At 36.3% G+C, this 22125-nt stretch overlaps 2 protein-coding genes across 6 annotated transcripts in view; one reads left to right on the top strand and one right to left on the bottom strand.

Moving 5' to 3' along the window:
* Pdgfd (platelet derived growth factor D) overlaps window positions 1-22125 on the top strand; it is a 231506-nt gene that overhangs the window by 109361 nt on the left and 100020 nt on the right. The window lies entirely within an intron of this gene.
* On the bottom strand, window positions 1640-4901 carry Ddi1 (DNA damage inducible 1 homolog 1). The gene has a single exon (XM_015489935.2). It carries the CDS (start codon window positions 4344-4346, stop codon window positions 3084-3086), a length of 1263 nt encoding a protein of 420 aa, XP_015345421.1. The 5' UTR covers window positions 4347-4901; the 3' UTR covers window positions 1640-3083.

Here is a 22125-nt window from a genome sequence, read left to right on the forward strand (position 1 = left end):
AATTTTAGTTCTTTATATATAAATGTATGAAATAGCCAGGTGCAGTGATGCATGCCTGTAATCCCAGCGGCTTGGGAGGCAGAGGCAGGAGGATCATGAGTTAGAAGCCAGCCTTATCAACAGTGAGGCACTAAGCAACTCAGTGAGACCCTGTCTCTAAATGAAATAAAATAGGGCTGGGGATGTGACTCAATGGTCGAGTGCCCCTGAGTTCAATCACCGGCCCTCCCCTGCAAAATGAATAAATATATGAGTGTGTGTGTGTGTGTGTGTGTGTGTGTTTAATTGAGTAGCAATGCAAAATTTAGGCTGTTGTAAAAGAAATGTTTATAAAACAGATTTTTGGGCATTTGAATGTTTTGAACAATTTTGAGCATGGAATTCCCCATCCACAAAATGGAGTTAATGGTAACTATTTTGGGGGTTTATCCTGAAGATTAATAGTAATACATATAAAGTACTTGCAGAGTACCTATTTTATGTAGAATGCAAGCAAAAGCTTCCATCTTTTATCAAACCTAATACATTTAAAATTTATTTGATTAAGACCCTTTCAAATGTGCATAGAAATGCATTAAGATTTTAAATTCAAGAAACAAATTTTTAGAATACTTTCTCATTTGTAAGAGAATGATTTCATAAGAGAATGATTTTTTAAAAGCATTGCTAATTAATTCACTGTTTATCGATTTTTTTCTTTGAGGTCCTTGCTTTTCAATTCAATAAAAGTGTTTTTAATTTAATCATCTGTTCACTCAAGTAATATTTTAAAAAGTGAAATAGAAGGACCAAGAGATTTTTGAAGAGAAGAAACTTTTTCTATGAAGAGCAGTTAAAGAATCTGGAGAAAGCATACAAAAAATCCTATGTAGGATAATACTAATTTCGTACATGGAAAAGGTTGCCTCATGCCAGAAAGATTAAATGTATTCTTGGCGGAAGGAAGAATGAATATCAATTTATTGAAAGTTATGAGATAATAGAATTCAGCTCAAAACTGGACAGAATTAAACTTGACACTTGTCCTGAATCATTATAACTACCTCAGAATGATGTTTCTCTGAGATGACCCGCAGCATGTGGTCAGACTGCATATCATCTAAACTGTCTTTTACCTTAAGGATTTTGTGACTATTAGACTGGCTTTTATAGGCCACACATCCTGATAGGCCATATACTAATCTTTTATTTGATGTTGTAACATATGCAAATCAGGTATGTTTTGCACAAGTGGAACAAAAAATTAAAATCCAAAAGGAAAGGCTAAAGATTTTGCATGTTTTCATCTATAAAAGAATCCTTGGGACTGGTGTTGTGGCTCAGTGGTAGAGTGCTCGCCTAGATCATGTGAGGCACTAGGTTCGATCCTCAGCACCACATAAATATAAATAAAAGAAAGGTATTGTGTTCAACTAAAAAAAAAAAATTAAAAAAAAAGAATCCCTGATTTTTTCAGGTCAGATTTTCATAAACTTATAACCACTTTGCTTACCCCTGATGTTCCTCTGAGCATCTTCCATTTGTTAATTTCATTTGTTTTGAGTGCTTAATTACAAACATAAGTACACAAGAAGTCTGTCCATCTGGTCATTTTTAGCAGTTCTGCTGGTGTGAGTTTTGAAGCAAGTGTAGACAGGATTGAAGGTTGTATGCATGGGAACACCTCCAAGGAAGAAAGTAGGGGACAGGGGGAACCAGGGGCTTCTGGAAGGAAAGTGCTAATTCTAAAGGAAGATGACAGTATCCCCAAGAATTAAATCAAAAAGGGGTTATGGTGATTATAGGAGAGGATTTTTTTTCTATGCCCTTTAGGGATTGCTTCAAGTAGTTTTACATCTTCTTGGGAAAGTCAAATAACTCAAAGAACACCCTAGATCATAATGCAGTTTTAACACTTGAAAAGTATCTGCACACTCTTAACCAATTCATAGATGAGGAATTGAGTTAAATAGGTGATTGTATAAGTAATAAAGAGCTAGGATCAGAACGTAAGCTCTTGACTTTGAATCTGTTTTTCTAATGATAAATAATTGTCCACAAATATTTTCCCCTGTATCTGATGGCCACACAGGCAACTGAACCTTTCCTTCAGGTATTTTAGCCAAGGATCACAACTTAGTCTATAATATTATAATTTCCAGTATCAATAGGATCAATGTATAGTAGGTTTTTCAGAATGGATCATAGAACTGAATGAGGCCTTAGAGGTCTTCTTACTCAGAAATCTTCAAAATGTTATTTTAACACTGAAACCCTTTGTATGAACCAGATTTTAAACTAGATGATCTAGTTGAAATATTGAAGTAAGTATTAGGACTCTAGACCTTTCCTGGCCCTATCTCTCACTTTAACCACTATGCAACCACTAAGCTACCAAGAAATACCATAATTAAAAATAATAATTCATTAATTGTTTTACAACTGCATTTTCCTTGAGTGCAGGAAAAAGAAAATTATTTTAGGATATCAGAAAACTTCGCTTTTAAGTGTGTCAAAAATAGCCTTTAGGGGTGGATTGTAGTAAGCATGACTCCAGGGCAATCCAGAGGAAGGGAAGATATAAATTGTAAGTTAATTGGCCTTCCTGCTGCCCGAAACAGACATTTATCAATATTAAGCAACTCAAGAGCATAATTTCTACCATTTCTCATACCTTTCCCAAACAAGATCTGTTAAAATAGACATATTTCTCTGAATATAAAATAATGACTAGTGCCGATATGAAATAGTTTTGTGTAAATGCATAATAGTGACTTTTTTAGAGACTTCTGCAAAATAGCAGTTTGTTTGGACAGGCCACACTATATTTGACAGAAGAGGCTGGTTTTCCTTTTCATGGATCATCTGAAACCACCAGGAACCTCCAGGGCTTTTCCAGGACGAGGTTCATTGATTCTGAGTAAGGGAAATGAAGAGGGGGGCAGGATCAAGCTATGATTTACATTTACCCATCTGAAAACTTAGTCTGAGGCCAGGTTTAGTTGTTACTGATGTTTTTAATGACTGCATTGCCAGTGAGCTCATGTTTATAATCTCCCAGGACCTGAGGCTCCCTTAAGATGGTAGCATATTTATAACCTGCTTCAATGCTTTTTGCGTCCTGAATCCATGACTGAACGTTTCATTTTATCTGATGCTTCCTTATTTGAAGACTCCTCTTGCCCAGTTCCACTTACCAGCCTAGCACAGGGGGGTAACTCTCCCTCGGGAAGGAAGTGAGTCTGTGTGCCAGTGGTTCCAATCACCAGCACATTTTTCTTCAAATCAATGGAACACTGATGTCTCCTGAGCATATCTAGTCCTAGAAGTATGTCCATGGGCTGCTCCTCGAGAATGGAAAAAGAGCATTGTAAGAAGTCACCTTCAATTTGAATCTGAGATAGATGAATGCGGCCAATAATCCTTTGTGTGCCCACTCCCTTAGCAACTCCAGCCCATCGTTGGTCCACCAGCCTAATTATGTTACATCTCTCAGCACAAGCTTGACTCATGATGGTCATTTGGGCTCCTGAGTCAACAAAAGCCTTCAAAGGATATCCATTCACTTTGCAGTTGACATAGAGCATTGCCACTTGTCCGAAACTCTCGGGGGCCTCTTCCATTGCTATATTCATGTTTTCTTCGATGTTCTGCTGCCGAATCTCTTCTTCTATTCTGGCTTGAGCATCCAGATCAAATGGATCAGAAGAATAGAGGCGAAGTCTCTCTTGCTCTCTCAAGGATCTTTCCCTTTGCTGCTCCATCAAGACCTGAGAAAATGTCTCAAGGTTTCCGCTGAGCAGTGCTTCCGCCAAGGTGGGGTTGCGTTCCTTCAGCAGGGACAGATCATGAGGACTCGAAAGCAGCATACTGCGAATTAAAGTGGGGCTGTCCAGACCTTGAGAAGAAGTCATCTTCTCTCCAGAGGCCAAGCCATGGGACTGCTGTACAGATGATGCACGTTTCTGATGCTGGTGTTGGTGCTGGTGCTGGTGCTGGTGCTGATGCTGGTGCTGGTGTTGGTGTTGGTGTTGGTGCTGTTGCCTAGAGTTTGAAGTCCCAGGCACTGCAGTCCCACCAAAATCTACTCGGGGCTGGTTTGGGGTCCGTCCTACAGGCCGAGATCCCACATTATCCTTTTGAAGTAAAACAACAACATCGCCGTCTTTGAGGCCATAGGAGCCCAGGGAATAGTGGTCGTCTGCCAAGATGCGCTCCATGTGGAAAATCTGGATCTCGTCGACGGGGACTCCAGACTCAAGCTCACAAAGGACCCGAAAGTTGCAAAGCTCAAAGTCAGGGCTGACCTGGAGGGAGAAGGTTGCCTCAGAGAGGTCCCTTCGCACACAGTACACAGTGATCAGCATGGCATGGGCCCAGGGAGGCCAGATGGGTAGATAGCATTGGATGGTTCACTGGCTGACTGGAGCTGGTTTCTGTTGATGACACGGCTGCTCCTCACGACTTGGTGTGTTGCTCAGACTCATTCACCTCTCAAAGAGGTACAGCCACTCACCAGTCTGGGGGCTGCCTCCCAGCCTCAGTGCCAGCCACTGGGCCCCATGGAGCCCTGAGGCAACAAGCTCACTTTTATATGTGCCACTTGGAACTTAGAATGCCCATTTCCATAGATACAAAGAAACCCAAGGCCATTAGATTCCAAGCCCAAGCCCTTCAAAATCTACTTAATGCATGATATGAAAAGATCACTTCAAGTCTTCCTGAATAGCATATTAAAGTTGATTTTGTTCATAATGGAATTATATTATTTGTACTTTTATTTATTCCCCAAACAGTGAGGGCTTGTGTCCTACATGGCAAGAACCGTGCTATGTGCTTAGTCAGATAGGTCAGGTGTGGTGCCTACTCTTGAAAAGTTTACATTCTGGAAAAGGGTCGATGGGTGAATCGGCAAATCACAATCCTGGAAGTAAGTACTTTTACTAAGACTTGTTCAGTACTCTAGTACCACCAGTAGAACGGAGGATGTTCCTCCAAGGAGGAGACACACTGCATGTTGAAGGATGGGCATTTTCCTGGTGAAAAGTAGTGAGTCACTCCACACCAAAGGAGCTGCATGTAAGACACCAAGATTTCATGACAATGTCTGTTATTTAGAAAGAAAGGTGAGATGCTCAATGTAATTGGAGAAATTCAGGTCTGAAATTTAGTGGTAGCTCATGAAGCTGAAGAAGACCATTGGATTGGAGCCAATTTATAAAGTCATATATTGAAGCCAAGGAATTTAAAAATTATCAATTATCAAGAATCACCACTAGAAGAAGGAGGAGGAGGAGAGATGGAAGAAAGGGAGGGAGAAAGAAAAAGTGTGGAAAAAAATTGAGGCTGGTATTTGTGTTTTTTTCATTTAATCAACTAAATAAAGAGGCTTCTTGCAACATATAGAGGATATACCATGGCAGAAGAGCCTGTTAGGAGGCTTTTTCAATCATTCAAGGAGAGAACTGTTGATAGCACCTGAAGACCCAAGGAAACTGAAGTCCAAGCAGTGGAGAAGAAATGGGCTTCTTGAGTAGAGTGGACAAGGACATCTTTATCCTTTGGAGGGGAAAACTGTCAAACAGAGAATGTGGATAACAGAGGGTCTCCAAAATAGGAGACTGGGTACAAGTAAGCCATTCCCTTGAAGGGACAAGTGAGAACTTTGAGATGACTAATTTCACATTGATTCTGTAGTAAAATGCATACCTCCTTCAAGGTCAGATACACCTCTCTTGACCCTAAGGCAAAACTACCACCTCCATCCCTCACATAGCATAAGCAAATGCATGCACACAACACACACACACGCACACAACACACACACACACAACACACACACACACACACACAGTAAAGACTCTCAGGATGAAGGTATAATATCCTTCTGTGTAGATGGTATAGTATTTTCTCCATATCTTGTGGATTATTTCTCACATGAGCTCATTCTTCCCCAGTATGCATACTTATGAACCAAAAGATAGTCAACATCCTCTGCCTGGACCTCTTTCTTCATTTCATGTTTTGTCAGAAGGCCTGCACCATTATATAGAGAAGGGTATTGTTCAGGCTAAAAAATGATGATGACGATTATCATCATCATCATCATCATCATCATCATCATCATCATCATTGGTTCTCTTTCATCTGTTTGTTTCAAATGAAAGACTGTGTCTCATCTATTTCTCTAATTATCATAATGTTGCCATACATTTGTTCTCATTAGAAATATCGATTAAATGCCAGGATATGTGCAGCACGTGCTGGGGCCTGGGGAGACAGACATGAATGTTAAATCTAGGTTGGTTCTTAAAGGAGTTCGCTCTTGAGAAGAGGGCACACACACATTTGGGAGGTAAAACAATAGCATGATAGAAGCCAGCACAGTGTGGGAGAAATCAATATCTGGAAGCTGCAGAGGGCTATCAGGAAGGCTTGCTGGGAGAACAGGGCTTAGCAAGATGACAAGGAGTCAACCATGCAGGGTTGAAAGCGGGTGGAGAAATCAAGGCTCAGGAAGAGGCTGGCCTTGTTTACAGGCTTTAGTAGAAAGTTAGCACCTTGAAACATGAATATTTTATAAAAAATTTAGGGTAAAAAATATAACATTATAATGCCCTGTAGAATATCGAGTTATTTAGAGACATTTTACACTGGTTTTAAAGATGATTAGAACTTTGACCCAGTAACATCATGTTTTTCAATTTCTTCTGTGGTTCTTAACATCCTGATGAGGTCATCAGAGACCAGTGTGATTTCTCCTGAGTGTGGGAGCAGATATGATCAATCAGACAGCACAAGCAAACTACTCAAGAACAGACAGAGAAGCTAGCAAAACTTAGTTTCAGTTTTCTTCTTTTTAATTCCCCAAGCAGATTTGTCTTCAGTTAAATACATTACTACTAGGGCTTTGTTTTTTCAAACAAGTGAAATTAGTTTTATAGGATAATTTTCCTTTCGTAAAGAAAAAATGAGGGTCCATAAAAGAAACAAATACCTTTTTATTCCATATTACCATTGCCAGAATACCAAACATAATTAAACTTAATGCGCATATTATCTTTTTTTTTTGTTACCGGGATTGAACTCAGGGGTACTCGACCACTGAGCCACATCCCTAGCCCTATTTTGAATTTTACTTAGAGACAGGGTCTCATTGAGTTGCTTAGTGCCTCACTTTTGCTGAGGCTGGCTTTGAACTTGCAATCCTCCTGTCTCACCCTCCCAAACCACTGGGATTACAGGTATGCGCCACTGCGCCTAGCAGTGTGCATATTATCTTGCTGTAACTCTTTACTTCTGGTGGCCTTTTACTGTTATGTTATTTTTAATACTTTACCTTTTATTGAGAACACACACTGAAAAGTAAAAAGCTTCAATGTCTGGTCAATTAACATTTTTTCATAAATCACAGGATGTCAGGATTGGCAGGAATCCTTTAGGTCCTCTGGTCCAGCCACCCAGTCAGGCTTTAAACCTCTGTTGCAAAACAGCTGGATTCTAAAAAGATAAGCAGTCTCCCGGGATGTTTCATATTTCTGTTTTATGCAGTGCTTGATTCTTTCATTTTACTCAGCACTATTAGTGATAGCACATGTGTAATTCTCTTAACTCACATTTTAATTAAAAACCCCATCTGATTATGTAATAAATTTGAAAATCCTTGGGAGTATATATAAATAAATACTCCTAAATAGGAAATGCTGTGTAACATGGTAAAACCATAAATCCCTATTGCACACACTCCTTAGGAGTGGTTGCTCTGAATTATCCAGGCTTATTAATCTTGGTAACTGAAGGCTATTACAACTTTTCTCAAGGAGTTCTTTAAGTATTTTCACTGGCTTTTCTTCCTTGGCAAGTGCAGTATAAGAACATAATTGAATCTTTCTTTGATAAGTGAGACTCCTGCAAGGTCTCAGGGCTATCACTCAGAAAATCAATTCTCATTGTATAGCCTAAATACGCGGAAAATAGAAGAGACAGCAGGGATTTTTATACTAGCTCAGTAAATAACCCTAAAGTTATTTTTTGGAGTAAACCTGCAGTAATACGTTTTATAATTTGCCTCTTTCTAAAAACTTAATGCAGCAAAAAGATCAGATAATTGATGGTCCCATTTAGTACAATCAGTCGATGTTTAAAGCACTGCCTATTGCTTTAAAAAGTAAAATAAATGTGGGTTTTTGATGAAAAAAAATGAGTATTTGAATAAATGTCATTATGAAATAAATACAATAAAAACTATATATATGTATACACACATGTATATATGTACACACACACTCTTGTTCTATTGGGATTCTTTCCTTTAAATATGTGCATGGTATTATTTTTAAAGTGTAACCAAGACTTATTAAGGCAGGAAAATTATAATTTTATATTTTCAATGCAATTTAGGAAAGAGGTAGAATTTTCAAAGTTGTAGCCTTAGGTTAAACAACTAATTTTTCCACTGTTCTTCCATTTGCTTTACAATAATACAATAAGTTGTGTAAAACAGTCATGAATGAATAACATTATTGCATCAGATAGTTAATTATTTAATAGATACATTAAAACATGAAAAATCTTACTATTACCTGTCTTTGAAGTTTAAATGTCATAATAAGACCTGTAAAATAAACATATAAACATATGTGATTGAAGGAACTCATGAGACCTGTGAATTTAGTTTTGTCAATCTGTTACGAGCTCAGCAAATGGTTTCTCTTCACTGTAATACAAAACTTGAACAGAGGATAAACACAGATGAACTCACATATGTACACAGAAACACAGAAAAAGAGAAACACAGAGGACACCAGTTGCAGAACATAGTTTTGAATACATTAAAAGTATAATTAAAAGGTTATGTCATTTTCCTGCAAGAAATATTTTCATGGTACACTTTATTGATGCATTATATAAATTATTTGTTTTATGTATCATGAAAAGAGATTCATTGTAAGTTACATAGTGCATGTAGAAATAATATATAAATTTAATCTCTTGAAAACTTTTGGCATTTTCAAAATATGTACCTAAGTCTGTGTGTGTGTGTGTGTGTGTATGTATGTGTGTAAAAGAAACTTTGGTGCCATGATTTTGTTCTTAGGGTTCCTTCTGATGTCTTCATTGTAGAATAAAAATCAGTCTGATCTCTAGGGCTTATGCCTTAAAGACTTGAAGAATATTTCTAATTTGTGTGGTAAGCATTTACAGATTATATAAATTTAATAAACAAATTAAAAGCAGTATAATAAGGGTTTATGACTTAGTGGATTGACATTTTGTTTCTTGACTTTCAATATACCTTAGAAAAGGAATGTTCACATATTTCTATGATGACTCTGTGAAAAATAACCATGTAATACAAAAATAGTAATAGTGATAATAGGGCCTGAAGTTTTGAATTTAGCTGTGCTTGAGAAAAATCATTAGAACCATTGTTTGTTTATGCTTTGTAATGATATGTAATCATCTCATTTAAAAATCACTGTCACTATAGTTTAGAAATAACAACATGGTCTATATTTGTAAATTCAGATACACTGTAATAACTTCGTCGAAGATTTTGTTTATCAGTATATTAATGCTAGTATCTACATGAATTTGCCTTTGCATTTAGGTTATTATATGTTATCCTGAAGATGTGGAAATGAGCTAGCTCCCTCTCATGTGGTATTAATATTCAATGAGCAAAATATTACCTTTTGAGAACCTCCTAAGTGCCTGTCTCTTCTAAGATAGTTAATAGGGAATATGTGTATTTGAGCATGTTCTTTAATCTTCAACCAGTAGTATACATAAGGCTAAAACATCGGTGAGAGGACAATGTGAAGAGGTTTACAAGTCAGCACCTTCATTTAATCTTTATTATGCTTTTAGAAATTTTTATCTTTATATTTCACTAAAACTATTTCATAAGATGTTTCCTCCTTTAGTTTTTTCTACCTTCCTTCCTTCCTTTCTTCCTCTTTCTTTTCTTTTTGATGCGTATATCTCGTCTTACTCAAACTTGAAACCTCTGAAGTTCCTGACGTGGATCTTGATCATAATGTATGCTCATGTTTGAATGAATATAAAAATAACCACAGACCTACACCCTGGACCAGAGTCTACCCATAACTAAAATTGTTCATCTACCTACAATGAGTCCTTTCTCACTGCTGTAAGAGGAAGTGGCTAGGCTTCAAAACTACTATTTGTTTTTGTTTTCTATTTAGTTCTATTTGTGTGTGTGTGTGTTCATTGTCTTTCCCAAATAGTCTGTCCCAGTAGAAAACAAGTAGAAGACAGCATCATTATTTGGAAGCATCTTGGCTTGGTCCCATTAACTACCCAGAAATACATGTAATGAGTAAATTATAGATGTGCTTAGTATGTATAAACTGGTTGTTTTCCACCATTTAGAGATGAGTTCAGAAAAACGTTAATAATTTCTCATGGTAAATATTTGATGACCACTTCCCATGAATAAGGCATGCATCTGGGGTTTTGAGGACAGAAGAATGAATAGGAATGAGTTTCCCCCTTTATAGAACAGGTAATCTACCAAGGAATATAAAACTATGCACCTTGAATTATTTTATGTAACAGAAATTAACAAGTCATGATAGATGTGTAAATTAAATGTTTTAATTGCTTTCAGCAAGTAAAAATCTGAAATCCTTCCAGAGGAAGTGTCACTGAAGTGGGCCTGGAAGAATGACTCCATCATAGCCATGGTTAAGTTGTACCTACCTGGGTTCCCAGGAGGAATGCTCTCCTTGATGTATTGTATCACTTTCTCCTTCTCCTCACTGGAGTGTATACTTTCTTGCTCATGTTTTTCCTAGTAGATGCTATACCTACCTGGATGCATTAAGACGGCAGGATATGTATATGGGAGGAATAATTGTCAGACTTCTCAAAAAAAAAAAAAAAAGTCCCTTTCATGCCAACATTCACCCACACAGACAAAAGTTTCTTTCTGTTGGTTGGGCTAAAAGGTAGTCTTTACATTTTATGAGAAAAAGCCTGTGCAACATATTGAACTGAAATCTGAATAGGTCTTGACCTCAGTTCACCTTCACCTGCTTTAGAATTAATGAAGATCCCTTCCAGACTTTGACCTATATTGCCCAGCAGGATTAGCCTCTGATATCGCCTATATTATGGAGATAATTTTATTGCAAAATAGGTAGAGCCTTCATCGGGAATTTGCAAAGTCTTGGTGGGTGCTTTTAATGTGAATGTAATGATTACTAGAACCCTTACTTTTAATTTTAAAAGTGTTAATTGTGCTACACTCTTATCAATGACATAGTACAAAACTGACTTGAAGTAACCCGTTTTCATACAATCCATACGTTTTCACTTCTGAAATATGAGAGTCCTATCCTTAGGAGATGTAGTAATTGAATGAAGTCTACCCTAACAGGAAGAGTCTGATGCCTCCAGCCACTAGCCAGAGATACTTCAAAATGTAGTTATATGGCAAATCACTTCATGTATGGTGATCTATTGGGTCTGTTTTTGTATAATAGCTTTATATTAGTTCTCTAGCAGGTTATTCAAAAGCCTTAAATGAATAAAAATTCCATTGTATCTCAACATGATGGTCCTTTGGATTTTTTATGAATTATATGCATGATAAATGATATTTCTACAATGATCTTATAAAAGACAGAATTTTCAGATGTTCATTTATAAGGCTTTCTCTATTCCAAAGAGCATCCAAGTTAATTGATTGTTGTGGTAATTAGCATGGCTAACACCCATCTGTCTATAGAATTTAATTGCATTACAACCACGAAAGTGGAAAACAAAGTCTGACAAAGAAAAGCTTTATTTTATAAGATAACAGGTAAAACATAAATCAATTTACCTTCTATTTTTCTCAGAAAAATTAAAGTTAGCATCCTCAATATAAGGAGAATTTTCAGACCCTCTAAGTGATGACGGGTCTGGAGCATTTTCCTTTTTGTTATTAGAATCTTTTAGGAGCTTGCACTTCTCTGTGGGCTTCTCTTCTGTGGAACCCTCACACTCATTCTCTGTTCCATTGTCATTTCCATTTCACTTAGTGATATTCTTTGTAACTTAGTTCTTCTCCTAACATGTGCTTAACTACTGATGTGCTTTTGTTCACTTTATATTGGTAAAATATTTCAGTGCTGCTTATTCACTGAAATCTCTCTTTGGAGGCCCGCTGAGGGAGAGAACTAATCAGAGTAAACATGTACCACAGCATTCAAAAGCAAAGCCCCGATTTATGATATCGAGGAGAAAAAATATAGCATCATTGATTTTTTTTCTTTACAAACTTTAAGTGAAATGGAACAAAATGTCCCAGGCAACCATAACAAAACTCTTTTTGAGTCCTTTTTATTTTTCTGCATTGTTTGAACTTCAAAACAACTTGAAACATTATTAAGTTTAAACAAAGACTTGGTTTTATTTCATGCACTTACTGCAATGTTTTCATCTAGAATGTAGAGTCGTGGTGAGGCCTGCATGCCTGTGGTTAAGAAACACTGGACCCAGTGTTCTCAAGATAATTGTAAATTACTGTTTACACTGCATGAAATAGAGTAGCATTAGATTGACTTCAAAAAGTGAAGTCCTACTAAAGTCAAGAGATCTGATGTTAAAATTGGGCTCTGAGACCATTTTTTAATACGAAGTGTAAATGAAGCAGGATCATCAGCTACTAAACTTGCAGCAAGCCAACAATAACAAAATCAAGTATGAGGTAGAATTTGTGTTTGGAGTGGTAGATATGTAACAAATTAATTTAGCATTTAATCTCAGGTCTCTATCCTCCTTATTAAAGATCTAGGTAAGTCATTCATTTATGGTGTTAAAATCTTTATCTAGAATAACTAGGTTCATCCTAGATACAAGATATTTCAATTAGAAAAAAAGTATTTCTTTCTGTACTTTTAATATCATAAGCTTTAAGCTAACCACTTCCTAACAAGAATACTAAGAGATTCATTTTTTGAAAATACCCACTCAAAAATAAATAAATAATTAAGAAGAAAATGCCCACTCTGCTGTTGTCTGCTCTTGTGACCAAAAATGGTTGACAAAATGCAGGTATCTTTCAAAACTAGTAAAAATTGATAATTATGATATGTTAACCTATCTTTGTATAAAATGACAGTTTTCTGTATCTGCAGTTCTGAAAAGACAGTCCTTACTCTATCCCAGGCACTTACAGGAGAATTGGATAAAATATATAGGTCTGTGGTATGAACAGCTATTGAGCTTTGAAGTCAGAAGAGTGGAGTTTTAGTTCCCTGCATTTGTCACTACTTACTTAAATGTCTGTGGACAAAGCATCAATTTGTTTTAGCCTCATTATGCTCTTCTATGAAATGGTGATGATTACAATAATCTCGTCCATGGGACTTGGATGTAGACTCAATGAAAAATTTGAATTTGTCTTATAAGTAGAAAAGCCCTCTACCAAAGTTATTTTTTTTCTCACGTGAGTATAAAGTGATAATTAATAACCTGGAAAAGTAAAAAGTAACCTGGAGAGTGACATTTATAAATCTCAAAGAAGGTGTATAGATTAGTACTTACCTCCTTGCTGACTTGGACTGGATGCTGTTGGTTTTTGAGAGCCATCTCTGCTCCCTTCAACCTTGCCTTCCTAGATGTCCTGGATAGTTAGTAGCAAGATTTGGTTGCCAATCTTGTTTTAAAACCAGGAAGTATCCTTTAAGAGTTGAATTAGTGCATTATTTCAACAAGTTATGGAAGGTCATATTTAACAATAGCAGTCTATATGGTGTTCTTGGATGTTAAAGAAAAAGTAGACAACAAAGTCTCTATTCATAAGGTGCTTACATAATTATTGAGCAGAGAGAATACATCAAAAGAGAATCCATTCACCACAATTTAAAATGAAAGAGTTGTATATTAAGTCAGGTTAGTATTGCTGATATTGTGTGTCACCAAACTCTAGACTGACATCAGGAATATCATAAAACATGGCTGCATGCAGGAGTGCATGCCTGTAATCCCAGCAATTCAGGAGGCTGAGGCAGAAGAATTGCAAGTTCAAGGTCAGCCTTAGTAGTTTAGCTATACCCTGGCCCAAAATTTTAAGAAGCTTGAAAAAAAAGGCTGGGAATGTAGCTCTATGATAAAGTGCCTTTGGGTCCAATCCCTAGAACCCCTCCAAAAAAGAATATCATAAATCATAATAATAAATTATGGTATGGTATCACTATTGTGGATGATTGTTAGATGGAACACAGAGAGAGCCTCATTCCCTAGGCCACTTTCCTCAAAGATTTTTTTCCCTTATTAGTTTTTCCAACAAGGCCTCCAAGCAAATTACAGAGATGAGCAGATCCAGTACTTAAAGTGGATGTCCGTAGTCCTTAGGGGACTATACAGTGTAACCGTGAAGTCATGAGGCTTGAAAACCTAGGGTACTCCTCTAGATGACTAATAGCTGATGTCTAGGAGTTTCCTGAAAGAACTAGGATTTGGGCAGGGGTCTTCAATCCTGAGGCCAGGGCATTGGATGGAGTTTTTTCAAATGACCTTCCATCTTTTTTAATGATGAACCTTATTAGTTAAAAATAGTTTTTATCACAATCAAGGTATGTATGTTTGTGAATTATATGTAGTATTATATAACGTAGGATATAAAATAATGGAAATTATAAATGGGTCAATTAAAATAAATGCAAATAGACTTTCTACTATTTTCCCTGCTTTCACTGATGGGTTATAATGTATAAGAACCTCACTTTTGAGACTACTAGAGGACAATTAATGTCTGACACTTTGAGGTTATAGCCAAGAAGCAAACTTACTTTCATAAAATGGTATGGATTAGGATCAAAATAGGAAGGCAGAGAAAGCATATCCTTGAGAGGCATTGCAGAGCACCATGAATATAATGGCACATTCTTAGGCTCCTCTCAGACTCTCCTAATAGAGTATTCATCAGGTAGAGGTCAGGAAAAGATATGACAGCCATAGCCAGAGTTGGGAATAAATGTAACAATGGCAGGAGCACCAGGGTCACAACTCCGCCTTCCCCAGCCTTCCCCACCTACTGTCCTGGCACATGAGACAAAAATGCACCCAGCATCTGTCATCCTCTGGAGAGAGTTCATGTGGTACCCAGGGGTCAGACGACATGGGTAGGTCCAGGAGCAAAGGGGGAGATGAGAAAAGATTTACAAAGACTTTGCCTCTGCTCTTCAGTACGAGGAATTTGACCTGTTCTTTAGAAAGATAGTACTAGTGAGCAAAAAAAAAAAAAAAAAAAATAGAGCCCTGTGACTTTGTGATGCTTATATTTTCAAAGCAGACACAGCTGCTGCCCCACCTCCTCTCCCTGAGCCCATGTTTATGTTCCTATACATGCTGACAGCTTCCTGTTTCTGGGGCCATCGTGTCTTGGTTTCTGTGCCCTGAGAGCTTGCTCAGACCTCAGCTTGGAAAGAAGTGGGGCTTTCATGTTGACAGGGACAACTCTTATTCTTATCTCAGTCTATTCTCTTTCCCACTTGTACCTCCTGGGATGACCTCCCAGGAGCCCAGAGAAAGACATTCCTGCGCATCTATATCCTTGCCCCAGTTAAGTTTCTGAGGAGAAATAAGCCATCACTGAATTTAGCAGTTTAACATATTTTATTCATTGTGTTGTGTTTGTTTGTTTCATGTCATTTCTTCTAGAGTTTCAATTAATTTAGGAGGTTTTACAGAACGATAAACACAATGGATTTGCAACTCATACCATCTGGTCAAAATCTTGGTGCCTGGATCAGGGTTCATGATTATGCATATTTTTTATCTATTATAATTATTCCATATAGTGTCCTCAACTGTTTCTCTAAATTGGCCGGTTCAGATTTAAAAGTGGCCTCTCAGTAAATCTTGGAGTTTTATATGTTTATCTGATAATTATAATATATAGTCAAACATAACAGGCAAATAGTTTGGCATAAGTTTTAAGGTCATAGACTTTGGATATATCAAGGTTTAATTCCTGACTTTGAAAATTTCAGTTTTGTGCATAAACTCCTTTCCATTTTAAAGAAAAAGCTTAATGTTGATACCTTGTTGACACATTGGAAATCCAACTGACATTGATTTGAGGGCTTATTTTAAAGCATCCATCACTTTGATACAAAATTAAATTGAGCAGTGTAACTTGGTAAAGACATGTTCCATATTCTGCCCACAACTTCTTGAGATTCATTCTTCAGTATAGATTATACAGATTTGACACTTATGTGTGAAAATAGGTAATTTGTATGTAGATTTTTGACAGAGGCCAAAGTTTCTTTCTCACCGTTTTGACAATATTAGCAAACATTAGTGAGACACTGACTTAAGTATCAGTTATTTGTATGCAATTCAGTCAATTTACTATGGCTCTTTGAATAAAATTCACATTCTCTGACCATTTGTTTTACAGGTGCAATATGAATAGAAACATGATAACCAATGAGCAAAAGTGCTGTTTCAGTTTTCTTTGAACCCTGTCATCACATTCCAATGTATTCTTGAAGCATATGCTTGGAGATACTTCTTTGACTTAATTATTTGGTATTCCTCATTTATAGCCAAGATAAGAACTTCTTCTTGACACTAAATACTAATCTGTGTATTTTATGGGAACTTTGTTCATTCTGTTCCAGAGAAAAACACCTCTTCACCTCTTCAGTCATGTGACTTTTTCCTTCAAGGATTAGTTAGTGTTGTGTAGATGACACATGCATTTACGTATATAAAAGGTTGTCAAAAGCAGAGGTATTGAAGAAATGTGTAGGATTAACACTAGCCACTGTGTCTAAAGTTTGTACACCTTCTTTTCTTTAGATTAGCAATGCTTATATATTAATATGTGGCCAGTGTAACAGATATAGGTGGTGGTAATTTTATTCTGAATTTGACTTTAAGACGGGGAAATAGCTCACAATATATTCAAGATATAATAGGGTTTGGGCCAACCTATAAAATTCCATTTGCAAGTTGGCTGAAAGAGAATTACATTGTCACAGAAAAAAATGCTAAGCATCTGTGTCTCCAAAGATCTCTACACTGTATTTACTTAACTTTATGGCTATATAATGTGTCTCATGAAAAAGATATGACTTTTTTTTAACAATGGATTGTCTTTGCATGATATTAAGGCTGGACAGAAGGAGAAATTGTGCAATTTACTAAGAATGGATCAATAATGTGCTTTTGTATACTAAAGTCAGAACTATTGATTTAAGAGTAGTCAATGACATCTTTTTCCCCATACTCAAAATCAACACTTCTTAAATGTTGCTCAGTAGGAGCATTTCTAGAATGATTATCTAAGTCTGTCTTTGGTAAATTGAGTGAGATGGAAGAAACTTCACCTTAATTACAAAAAAAAAAAGACCGTTGATGCTTTAGAGATAAAGCACTCCCTGAAAAGACAGGATGGCTGACATTCTATTTGAAATACACTGGAGCAAAGCAGTTTGTAGTTCAGAAAGATGTAAATAAAACACTGCTCAGAAGGCATTTTTGTTGCTTATCTTGCAGCTCTTATTTACTAGATATTTTGGTTATTTAATTATACCTTTTTCCAGAAGATACTCAAGGTCATAGTTGCAGCAGATTTTTAATTATATACAAAGCTATAGAAAGTAGAACGTTTCACCCTGGGGAGCCCCTGAATGACTGTAACCATTTTATTAAGTGAGCCACCTCAGAGTTTGGCTATGGTTGCTAAATCAAAGTTTGTGTATATATTCTGTTCCTTTGGGCAATAGTTGTTCCATAGTTTTCATTTTTGACTATCTTAAAGTATAAAACAATAAACCTTTAAGGAAAAAAACCACAGTTTTTACATTTTTATATAGTTGTTCCCCACATAGTATTTAGGAAACTTTAACAACAACAGAAATGGGCTATAAATTTAGTATGTGTTTGCATATATACCTAAATTGAAGTGTTTGTTATGGTTCAGATATACACACTAAGTTTTGGCTTCACATAGCAGAAATGGAAACTAAGATAAAATATTGCATTGCTTTTATTTTTGTAAGTTTTAAGGTTAGAATTTTCCATTCTCGCAGTGTGGTTAGGAACAAATATTTTAGAAGTAGACCTTAGGAAATTGCAGTGGTAAACTTTGTTACTTATCAGTACTACAGAAGGTAGAGGTTATCGTAATATCACACTTCTAAACAGTAATTATAAAAACAGTTTTCCAGAAGTTGTTTGTCCAGTCTACTCACAAAGGCTATACAAGTTAATGCAGTTGTCTTTTTTAAGGATGCTGAGTCCAATCACTATCTTAAACAATATCCTGATGGGATGCATTAGGTTAGAACTTAAAAGGAAAACACAAAAAATAGTAGGAGATCAATTGAGTTCATACTATGGAATGTAAACACTATTTTTACCTTAGCAAAACTATGTTAACAAAGCAAAATGAATAGCATATTTTAATATATTTTAGTCTACATGTCTTGTACTATTAGTTTAAAATTCCTACTCTTTAGTAAGTAATTAAAGTCTTATATTCCAGTTTGAAACATTCTTCTTTCATTAATTAAGCATTGGTCTTTGTGCATTGCCATCTGTTTTTGTTCTTTGCTACACTAACTGGGGTAGAAAATAAGGAAAGATGGTTGTTTCTTTCTGTCAGAGCCCTGAAGAGGATTTTCAGAACTTGTGGAGTCTTAACACTTGCCTGAGAGTGCTACTCACAAACCTCAGTCATCTACACTTCTACTGTGCATATAGCAACATGTGCATGTGCCCCTCCCAACACTATGCATCTTAGCAGCCCTTTCTACCTTGAATTTTGGAAAGTATTGTTATGTGCTGTTAGTTAGCTTTTAGTGGGATGAGCTGTATAATGATCAGCCTAAAACTCAGTGGCTTAAAATAGAAATGGTGAATTCTCTCTCTTGTGTCTGGAGCCAAGTGGGGTTTCACAGATCTAGACTGGATTTGGGTGGTGCTGCTTCCTAGATTCGGGTTGTAACAGTTCCTCTCCATGTGTCTCTCATCCTTGGCCTCATCAGCTACCCAGTCTATGTGCTTCTCATGGTGGTAGCAGAAGCGCAAGGGGGTTAAGTAGAAACACTGGATGACTCCTAAGTTTTAGGCTCAGAATTAGCATACCAATACTTCTGCCTGCATTTTGTTATCAGTCAGGTCACATTATCAACCCCAATATTAAAGGGGCAGAAAAATAAAATGGCTGACTTGAGAGAGAGTACTACAAAATCACTTAGCAAAGAAAATGAAAACCACAGAAAGATGAAGAATGAAAGCAACAATGCAATCTACCATAGCATGCTCTTAAGAATTGGCCCAAGTCCCTTTTCTCTCTCAAAACAATGCTGAGCAAGGCAGCCCAGAATGATTCTCCAGCTAATAAAAGTGGTGATTCAGTAGGTCATACTGGAGAGAATCAATTCATAGCTAGTTATCCTGAGACCATTTGCAGCTCAAATGTGATCCCTGGATCAGCTGCCATTATATGAACCCATTGCTTTTAGTCTAGAACAAGATAAAGAACTCATACCAAATGTACATTAACTATGACCCTAAATGCTTGTTGAGTTTGCTAAAATTGTTTTATGCAGCAAGAAGTTGTCCATGAGAGAAACAGTTCGTTTGGTTTTTCCCAGGTTCAACACAGCAGACCAGCACTTTGATTACTGGAAAAATACATGACTTAACCCAGAATTTTATTTTTTTTTTCACTAACTATAGATCACACAAATCCCCAGAATTGTTGTTAAAACATAATGAATTTAGTAGCTTTATACTGACATTTCTGTCTGTTTGAAATCCATTTCATTAGTGATACAGACTTACTCAGGGAAAAGCACAATGTTAACATACATGTGAAATTGGAGTGTAAAGTATGACTGTTCCCTCAACCCAATATTCCTATACACATTTTCTTTATTCTAAATAGAAAAATTACATTTTCCATCAAAATGAATCCAACTAATATGTGTGACTATAATGTTTTATTAAAAATACAAATTCATTTTTCATTGCCTCTTTCAAAACATTCTGGAAACATTTATTGTGTTCTTTGATGTCTATGAAGTACCTATTCAAAATACATCTGTGATATAATAAAATAATTATTGCTACTATTAATAATTATATGCTTTGCCATAGATATTACCTCATTCTTGTTAGATTAGAACTTTTAAATTTTTTATTTTCATTTAGAAGCTATTAATAAATCATTTGTAATATCTTTGGGAGAAATTAAATGGATAAAAGAATGAAATCATACTTTATGGAGTTTGTATTTTCAGTGTATTATGTCGACATACTCACAGTCATCTTAAACTTATTAGAAAAAAATTAATGAAAACTCCAGGGTCTAACATTTCTGGAAATGGAGTCAAAGAAAGACAAATTTAAAATATTAAGTACATGTCCCCATCTCTACATTTGATTATCTATTTCACTTTTGCTCTCTGAAGGAATAAATTATCCTAAGAAACTACTCCTCCATCCTCAGAACTCCTAAAATGTTTGCTGCCTAGCAATTCATTTGGTGTTTATTTATTCCTCTGTGTTATTTTCTATATATATGTTTATCTTAATGACATTTTCAGACTGCTTTAGATTTGATAAAAAATTTCTTCACTGGGGGGTCCTTTTAGCACCTTCAAAGAGAAGTAAATGTTTTCACTATTTTGGAAATTAAGAAACCCACACTAGCTTGGGTAATTCTTACCAAAGCTACAAAGCTTCAGAGTAATGGAGAACACTCCAAACACATTTTCTTTTAAAGTACGTTAATTCTACATGTTACTTCTACATTAGGGTGACAAATATAACATGTGTTCAGCCATTTATTTCCCTTCCATGCTCAGGACAGATGTTAATAGTTACACATGACACTCTTCCAACACACTACTTCAGGAAGACTATTATAATCTTTTGGCATAGACATTCAGGATTAAATATATTTGACTTTTTCCAGATCTATGTTTTGCTAGGATTTATTACTTTCATATCTCTGCTCCTGCAACAGATACTGTTGCACTTTTCACCAAAAAAAAAGATAAATAAATGTTAATAATGTATGGTTAACTGGGTGGAAGTCATGATGTGGCAGATTATAAAGAAGGGTTTTTTAAATTATTATTATATAATTTCTTTGTCTGAAGTTATCTGATTCATCTGTGCCAGCCACTCTTTTATATATTTGAGATTCAAGGATTAATTTATCAATGAACATTTATTGAGCATTTTTTCCATGCCAACCCTGTGCTAGGTACTCAATATACAATATTGAATAAAACAAGTATAATCCTTCACCTTGCCGAGCTTAAGAACTGCTGGAAGAATCAGCTATGAAACAGTGATATCCACATAGCTAATACAAAGTATGATGTGTGTTTTAGGAAAAGAGAAGGTTATGATGAAAGCAAAAAATGATGTACACAAAAGCCAAAGTAGACATTTGCCTAGTGGTGAGGAACTGAAAGGTGAGAGCTCTTCACAGGGGACATGTGAAGATATCCCAAGACAGAAGAGCTTTGAACAGTGGAGGATATGGAAGACCATTGTTACTAAAGGAGAGGAAACAAGGGCGAGAGCCACATCTCTTTCTCTCAAAGAACTACAATGTCCAGTAGGGGAAAGGGATGCTAATTAACAAAAACAATAATACTATACAATATATTGGATGAAAAAAAATGAAACAATCTGAGAACAAGAGTCAGGGTTGGATATGCTTAAGAGACAAAGAGTTATTAGGGAAACCATACATGGGGCCTGAAAGGCACACAGAAAAGGACATAGGATAGCAAACTGATGGAAAGGTGGCAAACATTGCTGGCTGGAGCTCATCCTGAGGAATAGGGGGTGCTGAGGCACTCCTGGATTTCTGTTCAGAGAAGGGGAGTCGCATGACTTGGGCAGATCTCTCAGGAGACATCTCAGTTTAGTCTAGCAGGATCACATGTCATGAATTTGGCTGCAGGATTTGTGAATTCTAGTTTCCAGACTGCAAATGACCCTACACAGCTAATAAATGTACTGACTGTTTATCTTCCCAGTACTGTTTCCTTGTGTACATGCACAGAAATATCTTGCCTCAAGAATATTCTGGATTCTATGCATTCGTTCAATAGATTCTTATGAAAAGCTCCTGTTACCTCCCATAAGCTC

Source organism: Marmota marmota, unplaced genomic scaffold (genome assembly GCF_001458135.2).
Source record: "Marmota marmota marmota unplaced genomic scaffold, marMar, whole genome shotgun sequence".
In the NCBI taxonomy this organism is placed as follows: Eukaryota; Metazoa; Chordata; class Mammalia; order Rodentia; family Sciuridae; genus Marmota; species Marmota marmota.